Below are 24,717 nucleotides of genomic sequence, written 5' to 3'. Positions count from 1 at the left end.
CGCGAGAGTTTTACTTTTCATTTCAGTTAAATTAACCAATGGTGCACAGTCGCCATCTGTTTTTAGCAACATATTCATCGGAATTTTATTACCTAGTGCGATCACATTATACTAATCGAATACACCAAATAAATGTTCACAATGACAGCATGGTGGCGCTCGGAATGTGAGTCTTTCACACTCTTTTGAAAAAAAACCCAAATATATACATGTCCATGATTTACAAATATGAAGAGCGATTTTCAATTTTAAGGCGAGGGAGAAAAACCTCCCCTCAGTCGACATTCGGGTGCGCGACAGGCGCTCGAGAGCGATCGTGCGCCTCAAAAAACAATGACTGGACTTGAGACATACCTTGCTGGAGGTAGGTGTTGTAGCTTCAGGTACTGACTGTGTAAATTCTATGTCTGATGCTAAGTCAAACTACAATTAAAAAACCCCACATAATAACGTATTGGAAAACATCATTGCATAGATACATACATGCTCACAAATAAATAAATACAAGATTACTCAATAAACTTCATTTTACCTTTTCAAGCAATTTTCTTTTGGTACCCGTAGTAGTTTCTTTTGGTAGCAGCAATAATTCTTGGTCCGACTGATACTCTGGTCGCTGTGCACATTCAGCCTCCGCTTCAGAGTCTGTTGTAAACAGCTTGAATAGAAAAAACAAAATGAAACTAGAACTGCGATGCAGTAATGACGGGTTTCACCGGTGCCACATTACCCTTGAACTCATGTCACTTCCGGTGCCAGTTACCCAACAATATCAATTTCATTTATACATTTGTTACCATGTGTTACATATGTCAAAAACGTGATCCTTACAAAATTTGTTACTAACTTACCGCTAAGTTAGCTGACTTTTTAATGGGAAATTTCTCGACAAGGGAAGATGCTAGAAGCAATTTTTGGACAAATGATAAATATAACTCACTTCAAAACAATTTGAAGGCTAATTATACAGTTTTTTCCAAAATTACATTACTTCCGGTGATGATGAAAATGTTACATTAATTTTATGAAAATATAAATGGCATAAGGTCTCACATGGTGAAAATTTTATGATAATCGGATAATAATTGACAATTTTATAGACCAAAACCTTGAAAAGTGACTTGTAGAATATCGTCTATATCTCTGCAACCGAACAAGTTAGAAACCATTTTGTGATATCTGTATGGTCGTATGGGTTCATTCCATTTGTTGATTGGAATCAAATATCATAATTTTAAAAAACATTACAAATCAGACTCAATTGAATAAAGTATCTGTTTTGGGGGCTAAAAATACAGTTTTTGCCCAAATGACGTCATTTTCAGTGACAGTGAAAATGTTCAATTGGATTGACCTAGTCAAAGGTGGCATGAGGCATCACATGGTAACAAAAATAGAAAATCGAACGATAATTGACTCTTTTACATGCAAAATAACGTGAAAAGTGACGCATGCAGAATTGCCTATTTCTCGGCAACTGCACATATTACAATCTCATTTTGACATACATTGTCCTCGTATGGATTAATGCTACAAAATTATCAAAGTTACGTAGAAATAATTTAAAATATGAAGAAGATGAATGGGTTGTAAATAGCTGGTTTTTACTCCTTTTTTAACCCTTAAATCAAAATGGCGCAAATACAAAACGGATCTAAAAAATAAAACCAACAAAAAACTAAGCCCGACATATTTTGCGCCTGTAGTAGGAGCATTCATCTTCATTGATAAGATTTGTAGAAATTAAGACTTTTCCTTAGGAAAAGAACTCCCGACCCGTCAAAATTTAACTTTTAGGCAAAATTACGTCACTTCCGGTGTCAACAGAAAACATAATAGGTAGAAACAAGTTGAGAATTTGCACCAAGGAGTATATGAGCTTTTGTTTTATACAAATCAGGCAATAAATAATTAATTTAGAACCCATAAACTGTAATAAAAATGCGAAAAGTCTTAAAAAGTGATCCTGACGAAATTGGTTATTTCTTTGCAAGAGAAGATGCTGGAAGCTATTTTTGACATATTTATGATCGATTGATCCAATCTATATTTCCATTGGAATGAAATAAAATGTTAAACGAATACTAAATATAACTCACTTCAAAAAAATATTTGTTTTGAAGGCTAAAAATACAGTTTTTGCTAAAATGACATTACTTCCGGTGAGAATGAGAATGAAAATGTTAAATTAGTTTAATGAAATCAGAAATGGCATAAGGCATCACATGGTGAAAATTTATGAAAATCGAATAACAATTGACACTGTTATAGACCAAAAACCTTGAAAAGTGACTAGTAGAAAATCGTCTATTTCTCTTCAACCTTACAAGTTAGAATCCCTTTTGTGGTATCTGTATGGTCGTATGGGTTCATTCTCTTTGTTGATTGAAATTAAATATACTTCTCAACAAATAACATATACGACTCATTTGAAAAAAAATATCGGTTTTGAAGGCTAAAATTCAGTTTTTGCCCAAATGATGTCACTTCCGATGACAGTAAGGGGGGTTAAAATGGTTTAATCTAGTCAATCGTGGCATTAGGCATCAAATGGTGAAGGAAAATTGAATAATAGATTCTTGTACAGGCAAAATAACATGAAATGTGACTCATGCAAAAATGCCTATTTCTCGGCAACTGCTGATGTTACAAACTAATGTTGACATACATTCTCTTTGTATGGGTTATTGCTACGAGGTTATGAATGTTACGATGAAATATTTTGAAATGTGAAGACGGTGGATGGGTTGTAAATAGCTTATTTTTACACCTTTTTTCACCTTTTAATCTAAATGGCCCGAAAACGAAATCGAAATTAAAAAAACTGAGCCTGATGTTTTGTGCGCCATTACAGGGCACACCCTGTTTCAGTTAAATCAGATTGGAAAAAAATGATATTTGCTTTCAAAAAGTTGTACCGAATTGTCAAAATTGTAGTTTTTGCTGATATTACATCACTTCCGGTGCCAACAGGAATCTTTACCGGTAACAAAAAAAATGACATTTTGGATCATGCAGCATATGAACTTTCTTTTGTACAAATCGAATAATAAATAATTAATCTAGGACTGAAAAACTGAATTGGCCAATGGCGACCAATGAAAATTACGGACACAAAAAATGTTGACATTTTTAGTCAAATCGGATAACTCTTCAACCCTGGGTAAAATGCCATCTAAAAATATTCATAAATATGAAAAAGTTTTTTGTAAAATTTTAAATTTTCGAAATTTGGCACTTAATATCTACGAAGATTCATCGACAATCAAAAATCAAAAGTAGCACAGCTATGTGCCTGGTCTCCGGTTATGTCAATATGCATCATATGTTAAAATTCGATGATTATTGTTAATGCTACAGCATTTTTTAAAAAAAAACGACAACTTCGTCATTTTTTGCAAGAATCTAAGAGGATTCTCATATATGCAATCTACGCGAATCCTCCGAATCTTTAATAATAATAATGTCTAAAAATAAAAAAATGTTTTTTGTGTTAATCTAAAACATCAAAATACAACAACAATGATAAAAATAAAACAAGCAGATGGAATTTTTGGTAAACACTTAAATAAAATAAAACCATGTACGAACAATCCAAACCATTAGACAAAACTCGAACTCCTAAAAACGGTTTACAAAGTAGGCCCTAATATCCAGATAATGCCGTAGCCAAAATAAAATGATACGGCACCATGTCATTTCTTCATAACACAATTTGTAGTCTTTTGTCCATCACGTAACTAGTCACCGTAACTTGCAATTTCTTTTATTCATTCATGGATGATAGACAAACAGTAGAATGATCACGTGACAATCGAAATGAAATTGCTATAAAATAAAATTCAGTACGACTAGGATATATCCTTCAATAATATTTTTAAAATTTAGCATCTGTCAGCATGGGGTGGTACTTTTTACCGCCGACCATCGTGAAATTACCGCCGACCAAATACTTTTTACCGCCGACCGCACTGTAATATATTTCGATCGTAATATAATTACCACCGATCAAATACTTGTTACCGCCGACCAAATGCTTAATGATTCCTTGTTACCGCCGACTATATAAAATTAATTAAATTATTAGTGACAAAAAAATAGATTTGGTTAACTACACAGAGTTTGATAAAAATATAGATTTTATTATATATAAATATGGTCGACAACCCTAACCCTCGCACTAATAGAAGATAGGCCTAAAATGTTATTTTTTTATAACCAGTAGCTGAAACAATCTTGATATATTTGCCCTTCAATATCTAAATTGTAGTTTTGTCCTTCCATATTCTTTAAAATATATATGAATGTTTTTCGACAGTTGTACGTGATTACCCCTCAAATAAAAAATAACATTCTTGTTGTATTATTTTTTATAAAAAAAAAAACAACCGTAAAATAGTCGGCGGTAACAAGGAATCATTAATCATTTGGCCGGGGGTAACATGTATTTGGTCGGCGGTATTTATATTACGGTCGAAAATGATTACAATGCGGTCGGCGGTAAAAAGTATTTGGTCGGCGGTAATTACACGACGGTCGGCGGTAAAAAGCATTAAGTCAGCGGTAAAAAGTACCACCGGTCAGCATGTGTATAGTATTAGTATAAAATAAGATAATCATAACGGTAGACGCAAATTTGGGTACTATTTCAGTAACGTACCTCTACCAGTTCCCATGATCGTAGCGACTTGAAATTTTCAGGGGGTATTCATGGGGACTAGCCATGACCTGACACGAAATTTCAGCCGAATCGGTCAATAACTTTTTATTTTACTACTGTAAAATAAAAAGTTATTGACCGATTCGGCTGAAATTTCGTGTGAGTAAAATAAAAAGTTATTGACCGATTCGGCTGAAATTTCGTGTGAGGTCATGGCTAGTCCCCTTGAACATCCTCTGCGAGAATCCCAGTGCGAATTAGATTCGGAGATTCACGTGAATTTCTAGTCCTGACTTCCAAATATTGTGTATGCATCAGTAAAATTCAAGGCATTCTGACCTAATTTTTTTTTAATTTTTTCAAAACTTTGTCCCTTAATTTCTCCAAGGGGAGATAAGTTAGGAAATGTCTAAAGATAAGGTCAATGTTTTAATCAGTAAATTTTGGTGATTTCGGATTCGTAAAACATTCTGAAAATATATTGATTCCAAAGACACCACCCATTCTTGGGAAGAGGCTAACCAGAATTCACAAAACGACGGCTGATTTCGATTTTTTTCAAGGCGTTAATGGGAATTTTTCACTTGTAAACAACTTCGTCATCACAAATAACGTCAGAGGCGAAATTCCAAATTTTTAAATATTAAAATACCCAAAATTCGACCATGAGCCAGGCTATCCAGAAATGTATTAAATTTAGAAATAGACGAATTCAACAAACTATGGCCTATTATTTATTTACAGGTCGTTAATGTAGATTTTTCACTATTTTTCATATTCAATTCAAAATGGTGACTATCATTTGATGGAAATTAAAATTCTGCTTCAATAGATTTTAAGCCATTTCTTCAGAAATTCAGAAAATGCAACTCTCATGTCTGTATCTGTAAGTAAAATATCGCAAAATTCTTAAGGATTTTTCATGTTTCAAGATGGTGGCACTTCCGGTTCGATCGATCGACAAACTTCACATTTGGTGTACGCATCTGTAATTTCTTAGCTAGTACAGAATTTTTTTTTCGAGGCAGTCTGATCTATATTTTGTTGAGTTTTTGAAAACTTTGATCCTTAGGTCCTCCAGGGGGAGATAAGTTAGAAAATTTCTAGTTACATGTATCAAGTCGGATCAATAAGATCTACTTACATGTACATTCCAAATTTCCCGAAAACCGTTCAACTATTAAAAAAAAGTTCTCAGGTTGGTCTCAACTTCCGGATCGAAATCACAGCGACGAATTTTCGAAACGACTCAATATTTTGAACTGAACTTTTCGGACAAGGTAAATACACCATTCCTCTATATTTTGACATTTAAATTCCATACGTACACGGACTGTTATGTCTTAGGCTCTATGAAATTCAGGAATATCCTTTTAATATCTAACAATATGAGGAGATGGTGACTTATTAACTTATTTAATTTATGCATGTGTAACGCATACAAATAATTACTAATTGTACTGCCAGACACACCTGTCCATATCATTGTTTTACATTTTATACTATGATTAATAAAGATTCTGCATTATTTATACATGTGACTAATTATATCTCCAACTGACAGCTATAAACCACAGCTGCTTATTATGTAACACAAGAAAGGATGAATCCTATTGATATTCAGGGTTCGCGACCTTCTGTTCTAGAGTACCCCCCATCTTTTGATTCTATATAAGCATTGGATTCGGAAAGTATGAACCCTGTTGATTTTCAGCAGTTTAGGTCTTTTCGTTCCAGAGATATATTATGTGAACAGGATAGAGATTAAATTTCTTGGAGGATCCCTACATCCTTATCAAATTTGGTCAACATCCAAGTTTTTCTTCAGATAAGCTGCTTTTGAAACATAACTGCTCTGTGAGTGTATTTCCACACTGTGAGTGGCTATCTTTTTCTTTTCTCTTTTCAGATAAACATTTTGAAAGAACATGTTAGTATAAGTTGTTTAGATGTGGTACATTTTCATCTAATTTCTTTATTGAAATCGCAACATACCATCACTGATTGCAGACATGTCAAATACTGAAACCGGAAGTGATACAATGGATGTTGAATCCCTGTCTGAGAAGTACAGAGAACCATTTTTACAATCAATACCACATCGAGTGGAAGAAAAACATCATGGTCCAAAAAACTTTTATAATTATACAGCTAAAGATCAAGAAATTATACGTGAAGTTGTAAGTTGTTCCACTTGGGAAATTGTGGAGTGGTTTTAACGATAATAATATCAATGATTCAAAATCAGAAATCTTACTCTCACTATAACCAATGGTGAAGTGCTAGAACTTCCCGCCTTCCTGTGTGCATTTTAGATGTCAAAAAGCCTATGGGCCAAAGGAAGGTATGAGCCCACTTCTCGGTTTATTTAACAATTTAAAACACCCCAAACCTTGTCTAAAAATAAACGTATTTTTAAAAGCTTAAGCTTTGTTTGAGCAAAATTCGTAAAAATAAGTGAGTAGTTAGTGATTATAGCATAAATATAGTCATGATGTGGTTATAAATATAGAATTGTGCTTTAATATTCAGCCCTCATGAGCCTCACTGCTTCAGATTCTTTAAAATCTGTATGTGGTACAGTAAATACATCTAAGCATCTATGCCATAACCACTGAAACAAGGTAAATGTAACATAAACTACAATCGACAACATCAGACATCAAACCTGCTAAATTGAGGTGAGATAGTTTAAAGCATGGGTTCCACGTCGGCCGTATATGCCGGTCAGGACCTAGGGCTATAGAAAGTGACCATATCTAGATTTGAGCTAACGGTTATTTTGCACACAAAAATGAAAGCCTTTTTTTCAAATCCCATTTTCAAACATGGCTACAATTAACCTCCGCTATTCTACAGAATAATGCACACAAAGCCACATAATCTCATGATTCGTGTAATAGAGTTGTATACATAGTCGTCAACAGATTATACCGAGTGTTGTGTTGATAATTAATAATGAGTGTCTGGTATACACTGTAACCCTTGTATCGTTTAATAAATGAAATTGGGTTTAACGGTATCGTTTAATAAGGGGTTTTTAGCGTTAAAAACTATGCATATGGTTTAATTTCAAAACATCGTTTGATAATTAATAAAAATCGTTTGGAAATTACAAAAATGGTTTAATTAGTACTATGGTTTAATTTAATGGTACACCGTTGGATTTCTCCAAGTGGGGTTTAGAAATGGCCAACCCGTTGACTTATCTAATGCGTTTATTTATTAGACGAGCAGTCCAATTTCCCGAGATGCATTTAGAAATCAACACCTGTTAATTTATCTACTGTGTTAAACTATTAGATGAATCGTTTATTTTCCCGAGAGCCGTTTATCCGATCAGTATATTTTGATTACGATTATTTGCATATTAAGTGCGAATAAAAATGGTGAATATAAAAAAAAAAGCATACCCATAGATGCTCACCTTACCGTGGTCGTAGTGTTATTATCCATTATCCATTCAAAATAGTAATTCCGCCATTGACAAATACATCAAAAATCGGTAAATCACGTCCAAGGTAATTATGCATTTGGAAATCAGTAAATCACCTCCCGTTTGTTCGTTCGTTCGTTCCTTCCTTCCTTCCTGGAATTTTACGTCCACTTCCACCTGTACACGTCACTAGAAGACAAGTCAATCCCGCAATGTAATGTTGCGCCACGATAATCTCGTGAGATTTGTCATTGTCGGTTATCCTGGGATTGTCTTAGTAAATTGTCTTCATCTTCACTGACAACTGAGCTTATGTTTCTTTTGGCCGGTAGTCTTGAGTGACTACGGCTTCAGCGGTGTTCTTTTGATTTTGATGTGGAGGGGGGTGGGCATATTTGTTTGCTCTGTCTCGGGAGCCCTTTCTGCTTCAGAGAGTTTCCCTTGATTTGATTTTTAGGGTGTTTGGATATTTTTATTAATTTTCGTTGTGTTTGTAACGTAGGTAAATATAGTTTTCCCTATTTCTACATTTCGTTCCTCCTCGACTTTTACCGATCCTAGCTTTGCTAAGTCTCGACAGAAGCAGACAAAATCTCCTGCGCTCTTAAATTGGGGAGTAAAGAATTTATTGGACTCGTTGTCTTTAGCTTGTGGTCCCTCTAGAGGTCACAATTATTATCTGATTAAAAAAAAAAAAACGTTCAAATATGTCACCGTTGGTTGCACCCAAAAGATGTGAAAATCGGACCAAATCTGCCGGATACAATGGCAGCCCCTCGTACACTAAAAGTGTAAATATATGGTACATCAAGGTTGTGGACCCTCTAGAGGTCACAATTTTCACCCTATTTTGATGAAATTGAAGTGCATGTTTATAACCCAAAGATATTGGTTTCTTTCGATATTCGCGTGTATCGGATGGTAACTTCCTGAATTATGGCCCTTGATTGTACAAAAAAATAACTTTTTGTTATACGCCCACATTGAAATGTGGTTGTATATTGTCGTCGGTCCGTACGTCGGCCCAGATTGTGGACGCTCTAGGGGTTAAAGTTAATAACCGATTGACTTTAAATTTATACACAGTGTTTAAGGTCATGAGACTAAGAAGCCTAGCGATTTTCGATAAGTTATGGCCCTTGATCACTTCAAAAAATCGTGTGGGTGCTCTGGAGGCTAAAGTTAATATCCAATTGACTTTAAGTTTATACACAGTGTTTAAGGTCATCTGACAACGAAGCCTATTGATTTTCAGCGATTTTCGGTAATTACTGCCAGAGTTATGGCCCTTGAACACTTTGAAAAATCTTGTGGATGCTCTAGAGGCTAAAGATAATATCAGATTGACTTTAAATTTATACACAGTGTTTAAGGTCATGAGACGAAGAAGCTTAGTGATTTTCAACGATATCCGGTAATTATTGCCAGAGTTATGGCCCTTGATCACTTTGAAATATCTTGTGACGCTCTCGAGGCTTACGTTAACATCCGATTGACTTTAACTTTATTATACACAGTGTTTAAGGTCATGGGATGAAAAAGCCTAATGATTTTCAACGATTTTTGATAACTTGAACAGCTAAATCCATGATATTAAATGTTTCGTATGCTAAAAAGTTAGCATGGGGCAGAACTTTATAAAAACCTAACAAATTCTAATGATTTTGTGATAATTACTAAATGAGTTGTTACTCTTTAATCAGATTTTAGTGTATTATAAATGTTTTTTTACAGAAAAAAGTAAAAATATGCGACAACTCTTGTTGATTGATCGGACAATTTAGCTGCTGTGGGTGTATGTTTCATTGCCTGGCAACCAATCTTTTAGCTTGCTCTCTATCCATCTCTTGCAAAATGTTGGCGAATCTTGCCTGGCATCCACTGGTTAAAAGACAGTGTCTTTCACATACAGAGACACTTCTCCCTATCACATTTTGACCAGGTTGTATAACTACACGTACCATACTGTCAAGTGTATTTTGAACTCTTTGCAATGTTTTGACCGATATCCAAAAAGTCCATATTCCCAATTGTAGATTTATAATCTGACATAAAAAATAGCCGCCATGATTGAAATATAATTCCCTTTTTTTCTTCTTTTATATGATGTGAAATCGTGACTGCTTTATTATAGTGACTATATGGCAAAAATATCTTTTCAGATAATTTTTTTTGTGATTCAAAGCTCCCAACAGGTCACAAAATGGTAGGATTTATTTGATTTGAAAGTAAATTGTCTAAGATTCAATAAAACAGCACAGATTAGGTTATGTCACAATCAAGAAGGTTGCCTATAAGCTTGTGTAAATTCTACTTTGAACGGATGGTAAGATTTCAAAATGGCGATGTAGAAGGCAACTACAGCAAATCTAGTGACCTCCCCCTAAGTCAAACACGCGTTCAGTTTGTGAATAGAACAGGTTTATTACGTTTAGTATTACATTGTTGCGTTGAAATTGTTACATTGAAACACACCGTTATAAATTAATAATAACAACACACGTTACGCGTTAAGTTCAATACACATTACAAAACTAAGCGAAAGTAAACAGTTCAACAAACAAACGTGTGACCTACAATTCAACAACCAAACGTGATTTCACTGAAATGATAAAATAACAGTGAATTACAATACTATTACATTGAACAATGTAAGTCAAAGATATAAACTTAACTGATAACCAATGTCTTTGGCCTAATGAAATATGAAATTAAATTATCCTAACATTATCAAAAACCCTGCGTCTACCTCATTTGGAAAATTGCTAAATCGTACAAAAAAAACATGTGAACAATAGACCTAACTTTAAATGCCTAAAATCATCATATACATACGTTAGCAATACATTAATTTGACATGAAAATGCTCTACAACTTCTTATAACATATTCACAATAATATAAAATCCACTTAAAACGTTTAGCTTATCATTGCGTTTTCTCTTTGGCACTAGTGGCAGCTTTTATACATTGTTATGGTTATGTATAGTACAAATCATGCACTAGGAGTAAGGATTATCAGCATCTAATTTATGGACACGAATCAAATAATTATCAAATAAATATGGACTTCTGCCGTAACAGGCTACCAGGTTCTTTTCTGTTGTTTAAAGTAAATTACTGGTTAACTGATCATTAAGAATGTTACACAACAATAACACGTCATATTTTTATACGCCCACATTTTCCTGTGGACAAATTATGCCGACATCCATCCACAATTTGTTTGTTGACACTCTTCAGGTCACAATTTTTATCCGATTTTAACGAAACTTGAAATATAGGTTTATCTCCAAAAGATTTCGGTTCCTTTCGATATTTGCATGTATCAGACCATAACTTCATGGATCATGGTCCCTGATTGTACAAAAATCTGGTTTCGAATCCCCGGTTGTACGTGGCAAGGAGTAGGATCGCCTGTCCAACCTCGTGGGTTTTCTCCGGGGCCTCCGGAATCCTCCCACTGCTAAAGACCCCTACGCGCAAGTGAATTATGTAAATAAAATGAAAACCATATTTTAGTCCCGAAATGACCTGGTTTGTGTTTAGTGGACGTTAAACCCCATTTCTCTCTCTCTCTGTACAAAAATCTTGTTTTCAGCTTGTGGCCACTCTAGAGTTAACAATTTTAAATGCATGTTTATAACCCAAAGATCTTGGTACCTTTTGATATTTTCGCATATCGGATCGTAACTTCTTGAATTAGGGCCTCTGATTATACCAAAAACTGCCGGACAAAATGGCCGCCCCTCATACGCAATTAGTGTAAAAATGTGTTGTGGACCATCTAGAGAGAGAGAAAAATGGGGTTTTATGTCTACTCGACACAAAAATGGTCATTTCGGGACTAACATATGGTTCAATTTTATTCCATTAATTTGCTTGCACGTAGGGGTCTTTAGCAGTCGGAGGAAACCGAAGGACCCGGAAAACCCCCCAAAAGGTTGGACAGATGACGCTACAACTTGTCATGTACAACCGGGGAATCAAAACCACCCAACCCCCCAGTTTATCTGATTTTAATGAAACTTGAAATACATGTTTATAACCCTAAAATCTTGGTTTCTTTTGATATTCACACACATGGGATTGTAACTTCAAGAATTATGGTCCTTGATTATACGAAAAAAACATGTTATTATAGCTTGTGGTCTGTCCTCTAGCGGTCGCAATTTTTATTCAATTTAAAAAACATCCTAAAGATTGTTGAGTTCGAAATTAGTGAAAATCGGATCCAAAATGCCGGACTAAATGGCCGCCCCTCCTATGCATATAGTGTAAAAATATGGTAAATCAAGGTTGTGGACCCTCTGGAGATCATAATTTTGATCCTATTTTGATGAAACTATAAATTTATGTTTTTATCGCAAAGATCTTGATCACTCTCAATAATCGTGCATATCCGAACGTAATTTCCTGGATTAAGGCCCCTGATTGTTTGATAAATCGCATTTTTATACGCCCCCATTTTCATGTGGACGTATATTGTCGTCGCCCCTGTCCGTTGTTTGTGAACAGTCTACAGGTCACAATTTTTATCCGATTTCAATGAAACTTGAAATATAGGGTTATCACCCTAAGATCTCGGTTTCTTTCGATATTGGCATGTATCGGACTGTAACTTCCTGAATTATGGCCCCTGATTGTACGAAAAATCGCATTTTTAGTTTGAAGACCCTATAGAGGTCATAATTTTTATCCGATTTAAAAAAACGTTTTTGTATATCACTGTTATACCCTAAGAATTGGTCAAGACTTTGGAACATAACAACTCTGCTTTTAATTGAGGTAGTAGAATGTTTAAACTTGATGTAGATGTTCATAAGCATTTCGAGCTAAGGCTAAACAGAGGTAAGCAATTTCATTGGTCGATGCTTTGGAACAAGATAACTTTGATTCTATCTGATAGAGAGTGATGAAATTTAGTGTATAGTTGATAAACAGTTTGATTGCTTGATACTTTTGATTAATGTGTCATCTATTTATTTTGCGATTTCGGCGGGGGACATCAGCCTCACTGTTGGCTTGTTTCAAATTAAATGTGAAGCATTTGGACAATGAGAGGATGAACCCTATTGATTTCTCTGTTCTCTGTCCATCTCTAGCAAAATGTGAGCTTATCTGGAAATGTGCAAAGTCTTCATTTATATTTTTTTTTTTTTTTTTTTTTTCTCTAGTGTGTCAACAATGGAATCAACTTTAATAGAGTCTTTAATGATGATCAGTCACTGGAAGTTTTAGAGATGTTCTTCTCTGGTTTTCCTCAAATGATTGGTTTAAATCATTTTCCAAACTTACAAAGTCTAACAATTATAGGGCAGTCCATACAGCGAATTGAAGGCTTGACTATTCTCCAAAATTTGCAACAGCTGTGGTTGTGTGAGTGTGAAATCACGGTAAGTTAAACTAATGCTGTTAATAGTGTTATCATTCAAGAAATTTCCGTCCATTGGACGCCAAGAATGGTCTAATGCATGTGTTACATTATAATGTTACGTCAATGTTAGTCAAGAATGTTTCCTTTTTACACCCATATAGAAATGTGGTTTATCACCCAACAACGCATTCTACAGTAGATATCGCTTCTGACTTCTGTGATAACTTTCATAATCTACTGAGCTATCACTTTACATGAAATAAAATCTATAAATCTATACTAAAGAATTTTATTTATTGTGCGTGTAAGAAAGGCAAAGTCTTGTACTCTTAGTCTTATACATCATCGACTTTGTTGAAACTTGAAATGTAAGTTTATAACCCAAAGATCTTGGTTCCTTTCGATATTCGCACATATCAAATTGTAATTTCCTGAATTATGGCCATTGATTGTAGGAAAAATCACTTTCTTCTTAGCTTGTTCTCTATCCATCTCTCGAAAATGTGGGCGTATCCTGCCTGGCAGCCGCTGGTTAATAATAATATCTGGGTTCGTCTTGAAATGAACAATGGCTTCCCTTTCTTCATAGGAAAGATTGTTTCTCTGGAAATTTATAATCACTGTGTTGAAGACTTGGGTCTTTATAACTCTAAAGAAGATTTCTAAGTTTAAGTTTGCCCCTGGGTTGGGGGTCCAAGTGCTTCTTGGTGCGAATCCTGTCAAATTATTCTTCATACTTAAAGACTTGGAGCATAATCAAATATCAAATTAATTATTGCGACTGCATGGTAAAATAGGACGACATTATACCATTAGGCCTACCTAGTACAATCCTAGTCTAGGTCGAGATTTTGGTTTTCCAATTCCTGACCTATTTCATTAAATATTCATACTTACTTGTGAAAACTAATGCCCTGTGCTTTCGTCGAAGGATTCATGTTGATAAAACGAATATTGAGCAGCAGGTAGAGTTGACTGATGACACAAGACTACAAGAATAAGGGAGACAACTCGCAATCAGTTACGAATCATAGCTGGATAACCGCGGCACAATATGGCAACTCTCGTAACGTGAACAATTCTTTTTTTAAATTTTTTTTAAATTTTTTTAGAAAATAAAAAAAAAATATTTTTTTTAGAAAATAATAATAATAAAAAAAATAGAAAAAAAAAATATATATTTCTTTTTTTTTTAGAAAATAAAAAAAATATTTTTTTCATGAAATATAAAAATAAATTGTACATGAAATAAAAAACAAAATTATAACGATAAAAAATATAGGTGGCTGATTTAGGACACGCAAAAAAAATATCTCGAGCGCTCAAGATTTCCAGATCTCTTGAAAAGTACCATTATAATTTTATATTTGGAATGACGAAAAGCAATCTGATTAAAATACAGATGTATATTTCGTTTCATTTTTTTTTTATACTTTCGATGGCCTACCCTACATGAAGGTCTGGCCAATTGTACTGGAAGGTCGCGTCAGTGGTCATACGGGCAGCTTTTGACCCTATGTTGTCATACATTAATTAATCAATCAGTGATGATGTTTCTAGGGATTTACCCAGTTCCGTGCAGAGCATGCCAAGAATTCGCCTTAACAGACCATTTCATTGGCTAATTCCTCACATCAACTAGACGGTCTGATGATCGAGAAAACACTTTTCAGGTCTATTTTAAACCAGTTGGTTTCTGTACCCAAAATTACATTTTGCCCGCCGCCCCATATAATGAGAATCTTAAACACATATTTAGAGATGTGCAGCGGAATTAAAGAGTAATGTTTTTGCCAAGCTCTAAGAAAATCATAAGTCACGATTATACAAGTGCCCTGGTTACCACTATGCTCACATCTTGTCAAAACTACAAACAATGATAACTTGGCTGAGAATGAAGTAATTTGAATGGAATTTTCAATTTCCAGCTCTTTATTAAACTCTTAACTAATGTATCTTTAAATCAACGTGAACTCATTACCCGCCAATTTAGCCCCCCCCCCCACACACACACCCACACACACACACTTCCATACACGCACACCTGCTACCCTCACCCTACCTCCCCACAAATCAAAACAGTTGTCCAGGGGCATCATATACACTTCTTTAGAGATGGACAGTCCTAGAAATTTATGTTATCAATACATAACATGAACATCATTTACGTCAAAAAACTGGTCTCATAAATTCACAGCTCAGGTGGCGATTCCCCCCCCTTCAGCCACCGAACTATAAGACTAATATGAAATCCACACTCATCATCGATATCCATGGTATGCATTGCTTTGTTCATATCTATCTCAGACATAACCTGTACAAAAATAATTTTTTATCGTTGTATGCCTAATTCTTATTTACTTTTAGCAGAAGAATAAAACTGTTTACGGTCATTAAATTTTATACGGGCTTTATCTGCGAAATATGCATTATCATTATGATATATGTATGGCCCATTGATCAGTCAAAATAGTTAAAAATAACTTCCCATAGCTACATATAATACGACGAGTCTCGACGACCGACATTTTAGGGGCTAGCTCACCAAACTAGGCGTTGATAAAGAATGTTCCTCGGAATTCTTTTTCGAGTCACATTTTCCCTTTATAGTGGTGCATATTATAGCTAACGGTTCACAAGTAACAGCGTCTAATCTTGATGAATAGGATTGGTACATTATAACATTTTCCGGTCGTTATAAATAACCCCACAATATATATATTATTCGATGCTTACCTTTCGTCTTTTGGAGACTGGTGAGGTACTAATAAAGGTTGTATTGAGATCCGATTCATATTCTTCAATAATGGTAAGGGTTGAATATCTATCCGACAAATTGTAGGAATGGAACCTGGAAAAAGTTTTTTTTATCTGTTTGCGTGTTACGAAAACTTCAATTAAGTTAGGCCGCAGCCCATAGCAATCGTTTGCAAAATGTTCACTGCATATCACTGTTGTGACTGTAGGTTGCCAATCAGGATTTGATTTGTTTACAAACGCAATCCACTCTTTCCGTAAGATTTCTGAATTTCATCCTTGGGAAATTAATGAAACGCCAGTACATTATGCCCCCTTTTTTGCTTTAATTTCCACAACTCTCAATAACACAACGATAATGCGGCATCTTAAAATACACTTCGAAATATTCTAGTCCCAAATATCTAATCTATTACAATTCAAGACGAGAAAGGTTGGCTTTTGTTGTTGTTGTTAGTTAGTTGTATTTTACGTCCGCTTCCACCGAGGTGATATCACTTTTGAAAATGCTTTGACTTAGTTATATAGTGATATTACGAGTTAATGATTACGCCAGTCCAATGTTAATTGGCCTGACAAATACACACTTGTCAACTGGTGGTGTGTTTATACAGTGATATATTATACAAAAAGAGATATATATTGTATAGATAATGTATATACTATGTGTAGTGCCTGTGACATCACCAGCCAATCAACCGGATTAAGGTCGTTAATGAAAATTAGAAAACAGTTTTTGGCTGTCGGATACTTAAACGTTAATAGCTGAATTAATTTAAATCAGATTACCGTAAAATGGATGTAGTAATCATTGGCTACATCGTCCACAATTTCTTGTGAACACTCTACAGACTACATTTATCAACCGATTGTTTTGAAATTGATATATGTTGTTTGCATTAGTGAGATGAAGAAGCCTATTTAATTTCAATAACTTCCGTTAATTTCTTCTGGAGTTATGGCCCTTGTTTCACTTTGTTGCACCTTGTGAACGCTCTAACAACAAAAGTTATCAACCGATCTGTATGAAATTTATAGGTGTCATTTAAATAACGACAAAAGTTATTATCCGATCTGTATGAAATTTATATATGTCATTTAAATTAGTAAAACGAACAAGCCTATTGAGTTTCAGTTATCACTTCAATTAGTGAAATGAAGACGAACAAGCCTATTGAATGTCAGCAATTTCCGTCAATTACATCTAGAGTTATGGCCCTTGATTTACTTTGTTGAACATTGTGAACTTTCGAACAACAAAAGTTATCATCCGATCTGTATGAAATTTATATACATCATTTGAATTAGTAAAACGAAAAATGCCTGTCGAATTTGAACAATTTCTGTAGATTGTTTCCAGAGTTACGGCCCTTGTTTTAGTTTTTAGAACCTTGTGAACCTTCAAACAACGAAAATTATAATGTCATCTGTATGAAATTGTCTATTAAATTCCCCTAATTACCTACAAAAGAATAAATAGTTTGTGCAGGTGAGTAAAGCTTGAAAATTTCAGGTTGGGGTCAGCCATCTTTTTGCATCTCTACACACGCTTCACTGATTGCTCTATTTCTGATCAGGTAAGCCTGTAAATAATTATATGAACTGCGTATACTACTATATCTAAGCTTTACTCTAAAACAAAAGATGCAAAAAGATGGCTGACCCCAACCTGAAATTTTACAGGCTTACCTGATCAGACATTTTGCAATCTTTAATAATTTGGTATACTGTTGGGAAACAATAGAGCAATCAGTGAAGCGTGTGTAGAGAATAAGGCCGGATGTGTACAGCTGGCTGACAAGAAACAAACTGGAAGTGAGATCGGCTAACCTTTCCAGGTCATAAGCCTCCATGTCCGCCATATTTATTTCACAAATTGGAAACAAGTATGGCGGCTTGGGGGCATTAACTTTTTTTTTATTTAATTATTTCGGTATTTTTGTAACCGGAGTTCAGCTTTAATTATTTAAGTTATTTTCGTATGTACATATTTATGCTTGTTGGAATAAACCTAGCACAAATGTTGATCTGTATCAGCTGCAGTTTGGCTGACAATGTGTGCTTCTTGTGATATCACATGACTACATATGTCCTCTGAAAAACTTTTTGGGAGCGTGTGACACATACACAGTTGTATGTAATGTAAATAATCACACTGGCTTCAAGCCATTACCACTTTTATGTGGTTTTTTTTATAGGCTCATTAAATAATTTTAAAACTTTAAATATTGTAAAGCATTCATATTCTTATAATAGTTAAAACATGTATTTGATAGGTAATTTAGTTTTTCGATTTTGACTGATATTTAAAGCATATATATATTTTTATTTTCAGAAAATTGAAAACATTGATCATTTGAAAAAGCTGAAAAAATTATACCTGTATTCTAATCAGATTAAGAAGATAGAAAATATAAAAACATTGAATAATCTAGAAGTTCTTTGGTTGAACAATAACCACATTGAAAATATTGAGGTGTGATTTTTTACTGTCTAATATTTACTGTATCTGAATACAGCATGCATTTTTGTGTAGGCATATGTCTTCACCCTGTTCGTCCATCCCGCGCTACTGAACTAGTCTCTGACATTTTGAACTTCGTGCAAGACATTGATAAAGTCAGTGAAAAGAAAAAAAATCCAAATCAATGCCAAACAAAATGACAGGTACGAGATAGATTGTGCTTGACAAAGCCTACATTTGTGTCTGGCAATATCAGGGACATATACATGCCTTATATCCAGGCTTGGTGTTAACACGACAGAGGCTATATGTAACGGTAAGAAACAGTGTATTAGATTGTATTTTATATTTTTATACGCCCACAATTTCAATTGTTTGTGGACTCTCTACAGGTCACAATTCTTATACGATTTTGACGAAACTCGAAATATAGGTTTATCTCCAAAAGATCTCGATTGCTTTCGATATTGGCATATATCGAATCGTACGAAAAATTGTATGAAAAATCAAGCTTTTAGCTTGTGGACCCTATTGAGGTCACAATTTTAAATGGAATGAAATGAAATGGGGTTTAACGTTCTACTGTTCTGCTTCTATACTTGGCTAATAAAGACGGGCAATTTTAAATGGGTTTTGATGAAACTTGAAATGCATGTTTATAATCCAAAGTTCTTGGTTCCTTTCGATATTTGCGCATATCGGATCGTAACTTTCTGAATTATGGCCTCTGATTGTACAAAAAATCGCCTTTTTATACGCCCATATTGAAATGTTGACGTATATTGCCGTCGCCTCGGTCCGTCGGCCACAATTTCTTGTGAACGCTCTAACGCCAAAAGTTATTATCAGATTGTTTTAAAATTGATATATGTTGTTCACATTGGCGAGAGGAAGAATCCTATTTAATTTCCGTTTATTACGTCTAGAGTTATGGCCCTTATTTCACTTTGTTGGACCTTGTGAACGCTCTAATGCCAAAAGTTATCGTCCGATCTTTGTGAAATTAATATGCATTATTTAAATTAGTGAAACGAAGAAGCCTATTGAATTTCAGCAATTTCCGTTTATTACTTCTAGAGTTATGGCCCTTGTTTCACTTTATTGATCCTTGTGAACGCTCTAACACCAAAAGTTATCATCCGATCTTTGTGAGATTTATATGCATCATTTAAATTAGTAAAATGTAGAAGCCTATTGAATTTTAGCCATTTCCGTTTATTAAGTCTAGAGTTATGGCCCTTGTTTCACTTTATTGAACCTTGTGAACCCTCAAACGACAAAAAATCATAATCTGATCTGTATGGAACTGTCTTGTAAAGGCCCCCAATTACCTACAAAGGAATAAATATGCGTCAACTCTTGTCAACCGCTCGGACGATTTTATTTATTATTATTAATTATTATTATTACATGTATTTATAAATTATAAAGCGCTCCTTTCACAATAAACATGTTCAGATGCGCTTTACAATAAAAATAACATAATACAACGGATAAAATCACAATATCAATATAGAATATAGATAGGGTTTTAAAAATATGTAGTTTGTGTAAAAATAGAAATTTTGAAATCCACATTTAAAGATACATTATGGGAGATTTTTATAAGGAGTTAGCCATTCTTGCTATAACAGTTCAAAAATAGATGATGAAAGAAGAATATATTGAAAATTTAAGTCAAATTACTTTATTCTGAACATAGTTATCACCAGTGTAATTTTTGACTAGAAATGGGATTGAATTCCATCTTCACCGATTCTTGGTATGGCCGCTTGTTTGATTGACAATCGTTAATTCCACCTACATAATCTCTGCTGTCATCATATTCGAATTTGTGTTTTACCTTTTTGGATTTTTATAACAATTGGACAAAATGAGTGAGAGGGTAAATTTTCATTCTTACTTGTATTTTTGGCATGCTTTAAATCAATTGAATATAGGACATAATATTATAATACAATTATGATAAATCTATAGGTATACACCAGTGGCTATGTGACTATTGGGGAAATAAAAATATTTTTATTGTAATTAAGACAGAAGACCTGTCCATCTGTATAAGTCATCACACGGTCTTCAGGAATTGTATAATTTGTCATTATCTGTGTTTAGTTTATTGCACTTTAAATAGTTTAGATGTCATTAATTGTTAAGGCATCGCTCAACAGCAGCCTCGCCTCGTACACTCTCATTTAGCCTCGACCCGGGAGTATGACGTCAACGTAACGGTTAATCTCCGCTCACGATGCCATTTAAAATTAAATCAGTCAACGAAATCCTGTTTAAATCCAAGCTGGATTCAAGCCATCTGTGGGTCTACAGAGTTGATTTTGTGCTTGTTGTGTAAATAAAGATCTAATTTATAATTTCTATGACATCTGAAGCCTAAATAAAGACTTGCAATAATCAGATTAGCTCTTGCATAATGTATGTTTAAATAAACAGTAATATATAAAGTGTAAAAATAGAATTATGTAAAAGCAAGAGTAAATAGGTGGGTTTTGAGTTTCGTTTTAAAAACAGGAAGTGAATTGCAACTGCATATACTGTGTGGGAATTTATTCCATAATTTTGGTGCACAAATGGAAAAAGCACGATGGCCACAGGAGGCAAGGTTTGATTTTTTCTCCTTTAAAAGAAAATGATCTTGAGAAGAACGTAAAGTTCGGGATAGTGAATATAAAGTTAAAAGATTGGATAAGTAAGGTGGGGAAAGACAATTGAGACATTTAAAGTTAACAATACAATTTTATAGGTTATTTTAGATTTAACCAAGAGCCAGTGTAAATTAATAAGGATTGGGGTTATATGTTCTCTATAAGAAGTACCAGTAATAAGCCTAGCTGCAGAATTTTGTCATTTTTATACGCCCGCATTTTCATGTGGACGTATATTGTCGTCGCCCCCGTCTGTCCACCCGTCCACAATTGTTTGTGAACATTCTACAGGTCACAATTTTTATCAGATTTCAACGAAACTTTAAATATAGGTTTATCACCCTAAGATCTCGGTTCCTTTTGTTATTGGCATGTATCGGACTAACTTAATGGATTATGGCCCCTGATTGTACGAAAAATCACGTTTTTAGCTTGTGAGCACTGTAGAGTTCTCAATTTTTAATCAATTTGGTTTAAACTTGAAATGTATGCTTATAACCCAAAGATCTCGGTTCCTTTCGATATTCGCACATTTCGGAACGTAACTTCCTGAATTATGGCCCCTGATTGTACGAAAAATCGTGTTTTTAGCTTGTGGACCCTATAGAAGTCATAATTTTTATCCGATTTAAAAAAACGTATTATTATATCACCGTTACACCACAAGGATGACTGAGTTCGAATTTTGTGAAAATCAAACCAAAACTGACAGACAAAATGGCCGCCCTTCGTTCTCAAATAGCCTAAAAATATGGTATATCAAGGTTGTGGACCCTATAGAGGTCACAATTTTTATCCGATTTTGTTCAAACTTGAAATGTAAGTTTATAACACAAAGATCTTGGTTCCTTTCGATATTTGCGCATATCGAATTGTAATTTCCTGAATTATGGCCCTTGATTTTAGGAAAAATCACTTTCTTTTTAGCTTGTTCTCTATCCATCTCTCGAAAATGTGGGCGTATCCTGCCTGGCAGCCGCTGGTTGTAGTTTATCGATATATTTAGCAGGGATACCATATAATAAAGAGTTCATGTTATCAATGCAAGAAGTCACTAAAGCATTAACAAGAGTTTTCACACAATCTGCAGACACTTTTGGTTTCACTTTTCCAATATTTCGCAAATTAAAGTATCCTAATTTACGCACATGATTTATATGACTCTCCATTGACAGGTGAGAATCAAAAATTACCCCAATGTTCCGAGCCGACTTAAGAGGGACAGATGGCACTATCGCCCACTTTAATACTTAGGTTGTTATCCAATTTCTGTCTTATCGTCTTGAGATTGAGAGAGTTTTGACTCATCCAGAACTTTATTTCTAAGATGCACTGTTTCAAAATTGATTTTGAAATATGGAAGTGGTCATCCTTCTGAGGGCGTATGTTTCGTTGCCTAGCAACATATCTTTTTGCTTGTGGTTCCCCTGGAGGTCACAATTATTAGCCAATTTAAAAAAACGTTTGATTATATCACCATTAACGGTAATGAAGGTTGACTTCGAATTTCATGACGAAACATCCATAACACATACAGCATATTCATATGATAATGTTAACTATACTGAAGAATAATCTATATATTAGTAGTCTGTTTTGTATATTATAACGTTGGTGAGATTAACAGTTAATCTCATCAATTAATTAGCACCCTAGTGCCAGCTAGTGGTCAGGAGATTAAGATTGTTGATTGGATAATCATCAAAGAAGTCGCCACAGCTGTATGCGTGTTCATTTAACACGAATTAAAATAAGATTTTGCGTGTACGATAGGTCTATTATTATTTTCAGGTACCGTGACATTATCAAAATATGAGTCCCTATAGAAATGTCAATTTCATAGTCAAGAAATGCTTACGTTCACTTTCGTGCATTTTGGCTTTGATGTAAATATCAACATTATTCAGAGGATACTCAATGGCAGACTCGAGAATCGTCGCATTTCGGCTCGTTGATCGTTCTCATTTTTTCGACCCATTGTGATAAGAGAATTTTAAACAATAATATCCCAGATGCATTCCTTACTTTGCATGTCGTTTGAAGAAGCGACGGTAAACGGAATTCAGCTATCAATAAAATTCTCTTCGAAAAGAAAATTATTGGCCATTTTGTTTATTTCCATTTAAGGCCTATAGATTATTTTTTTAAAGATGATATGAGATATCAAATAATCACCACTTAATTAATTATTTGGAGTAAATAATGAGTTGTCGACAGCTTTATCATTGACCCGTGACAGTTGATTAGTAATAGTATTACTCAATGACACACACCCGCTTGTTGATTAATTTACATCATCAGCCATGTGGTTTCGATTAACACTCAACGGCAATCTCTACGATCAGAATTATTTATTTTTTCTGCCACTTATCAGAGTAAATCGCATGTAAGTACCCAAAAACATTATCGCCAAAACCAAATATGTATGGATAATGTTTTGCACGCGGTGTCTGGGCCAATCAGCAAAGGAGTTGTGTGGACAGCATGGCAACAGGCGGAGTTTATTTATATTTTTGGAGGGTTTTAAAACTCGATTGTATCTGTTCAAAATCAATTCATCGACAATATTTTGATCATATTTATAAACTAGAGATGCTCCGCTTTACAACAATGCCAATTGTTATGCAAGAGGAATGACCGGTCGTCCCACTGCGAGCGAAAATAAAAAACTACTTTCGCCGAGAATTTTAAGAAATAGGACAGATTTAAGAGAATACGGTACTCTTACAAAACGTTCAAATACAGGTGTTTTAAAATGTTTTATTGCTATTTTGATCTTCTGTGTCGATAGATAGTATATTTATAGACTCTTCGTTCAAAATCAATATTTTCACTTATTTTGTCTTTATCTCATTATTGATTCTCGCGCATCCCGACTCATTTAGATGCGGCCGCTCACATTTTGCTCTATCCTTCAACCCAAAATGCTTTCTATAGATCCTGTATCATGTAAATTGTAATATGATTGGTGCAATACCCGCACGCAGTCCTAGACATTATGGAGTCTTAATTGCGAATACATAGTTGTTAAACAAAAGGATTTAATCTGGACAGTGAGTCAACGTGTACACACATGAATCAGAGGTGTGAGATTTATCATTCGTGGATGTGTTATGTCAGTGTGGGAAATGCTGTTTCAAATATAGATACACGTTATGATTGTGGACGAAACGTTATGTGCATCTCTAGAAAGCTTTGCTTCGTCCCGTTGCCATTAAAAATTCAACATCTGTTACACCGTAGTGATCTTGAAATTTAATCGCCAGGCATGCAGAAACCTACTGTCTGAATCCTGAAAACTATTTCACCGTATCGCGACAGGTCAGATTTAACAGGATTTTAGACAACAGAATCAAACACCTTGTGT

General features: G+C 34.5%; 1 protein-coding gene across 1 annotated transcript in view; it reads left to right on the top strand.

Moving 5' to 3' along the window:
- Positions 1 to 24,717, top strand: part of LOC126820656 (leucine-rich repeat-containing protein 9) — a 201,499-nt gene that overhangs the window by 30,325 nt on the left and 146,457 nt on the right. Inside the window, exons 2-4 of the mRNA XM_056100793.1 lie at positions 6,570 to 6,840; positions 13,273 to 13,491; positions 18,565 to 18,705. Of these exons, the coding sequence (XP_055956768.1) occupies positions 6,673 to 6,840; positions 13,273 to 13,491; positions 18,565 to 18,705 (528 nt within the window). The 5' untranslated portion in view covers positions 6,570 to 6,672. The remainder of the gene's footprint in view (positions 1 to 6,569; positions 6,841 to 13,272; positions 13,492 to 18,564; positions 18,706 to 24,717) is intronic.

This window comes from Patella vulgata, chromosome 5 (assembly GCF_932274485.2).
Source record: "Patella vulgata chromosome 5, xgPatVulg1.2, whole genome shotgun sequence".
In the NCBI taxonomy this organism is placed as follows: Eukaryota; Metazoa; Mollusca; class Gastropoda; family Patellidae; genus Patella; species Patella vulgata.
Note: the sequence above shows the minus strand (reverse complement) of the source record. Positions and strands in the feature narration are given on the sequence as shown.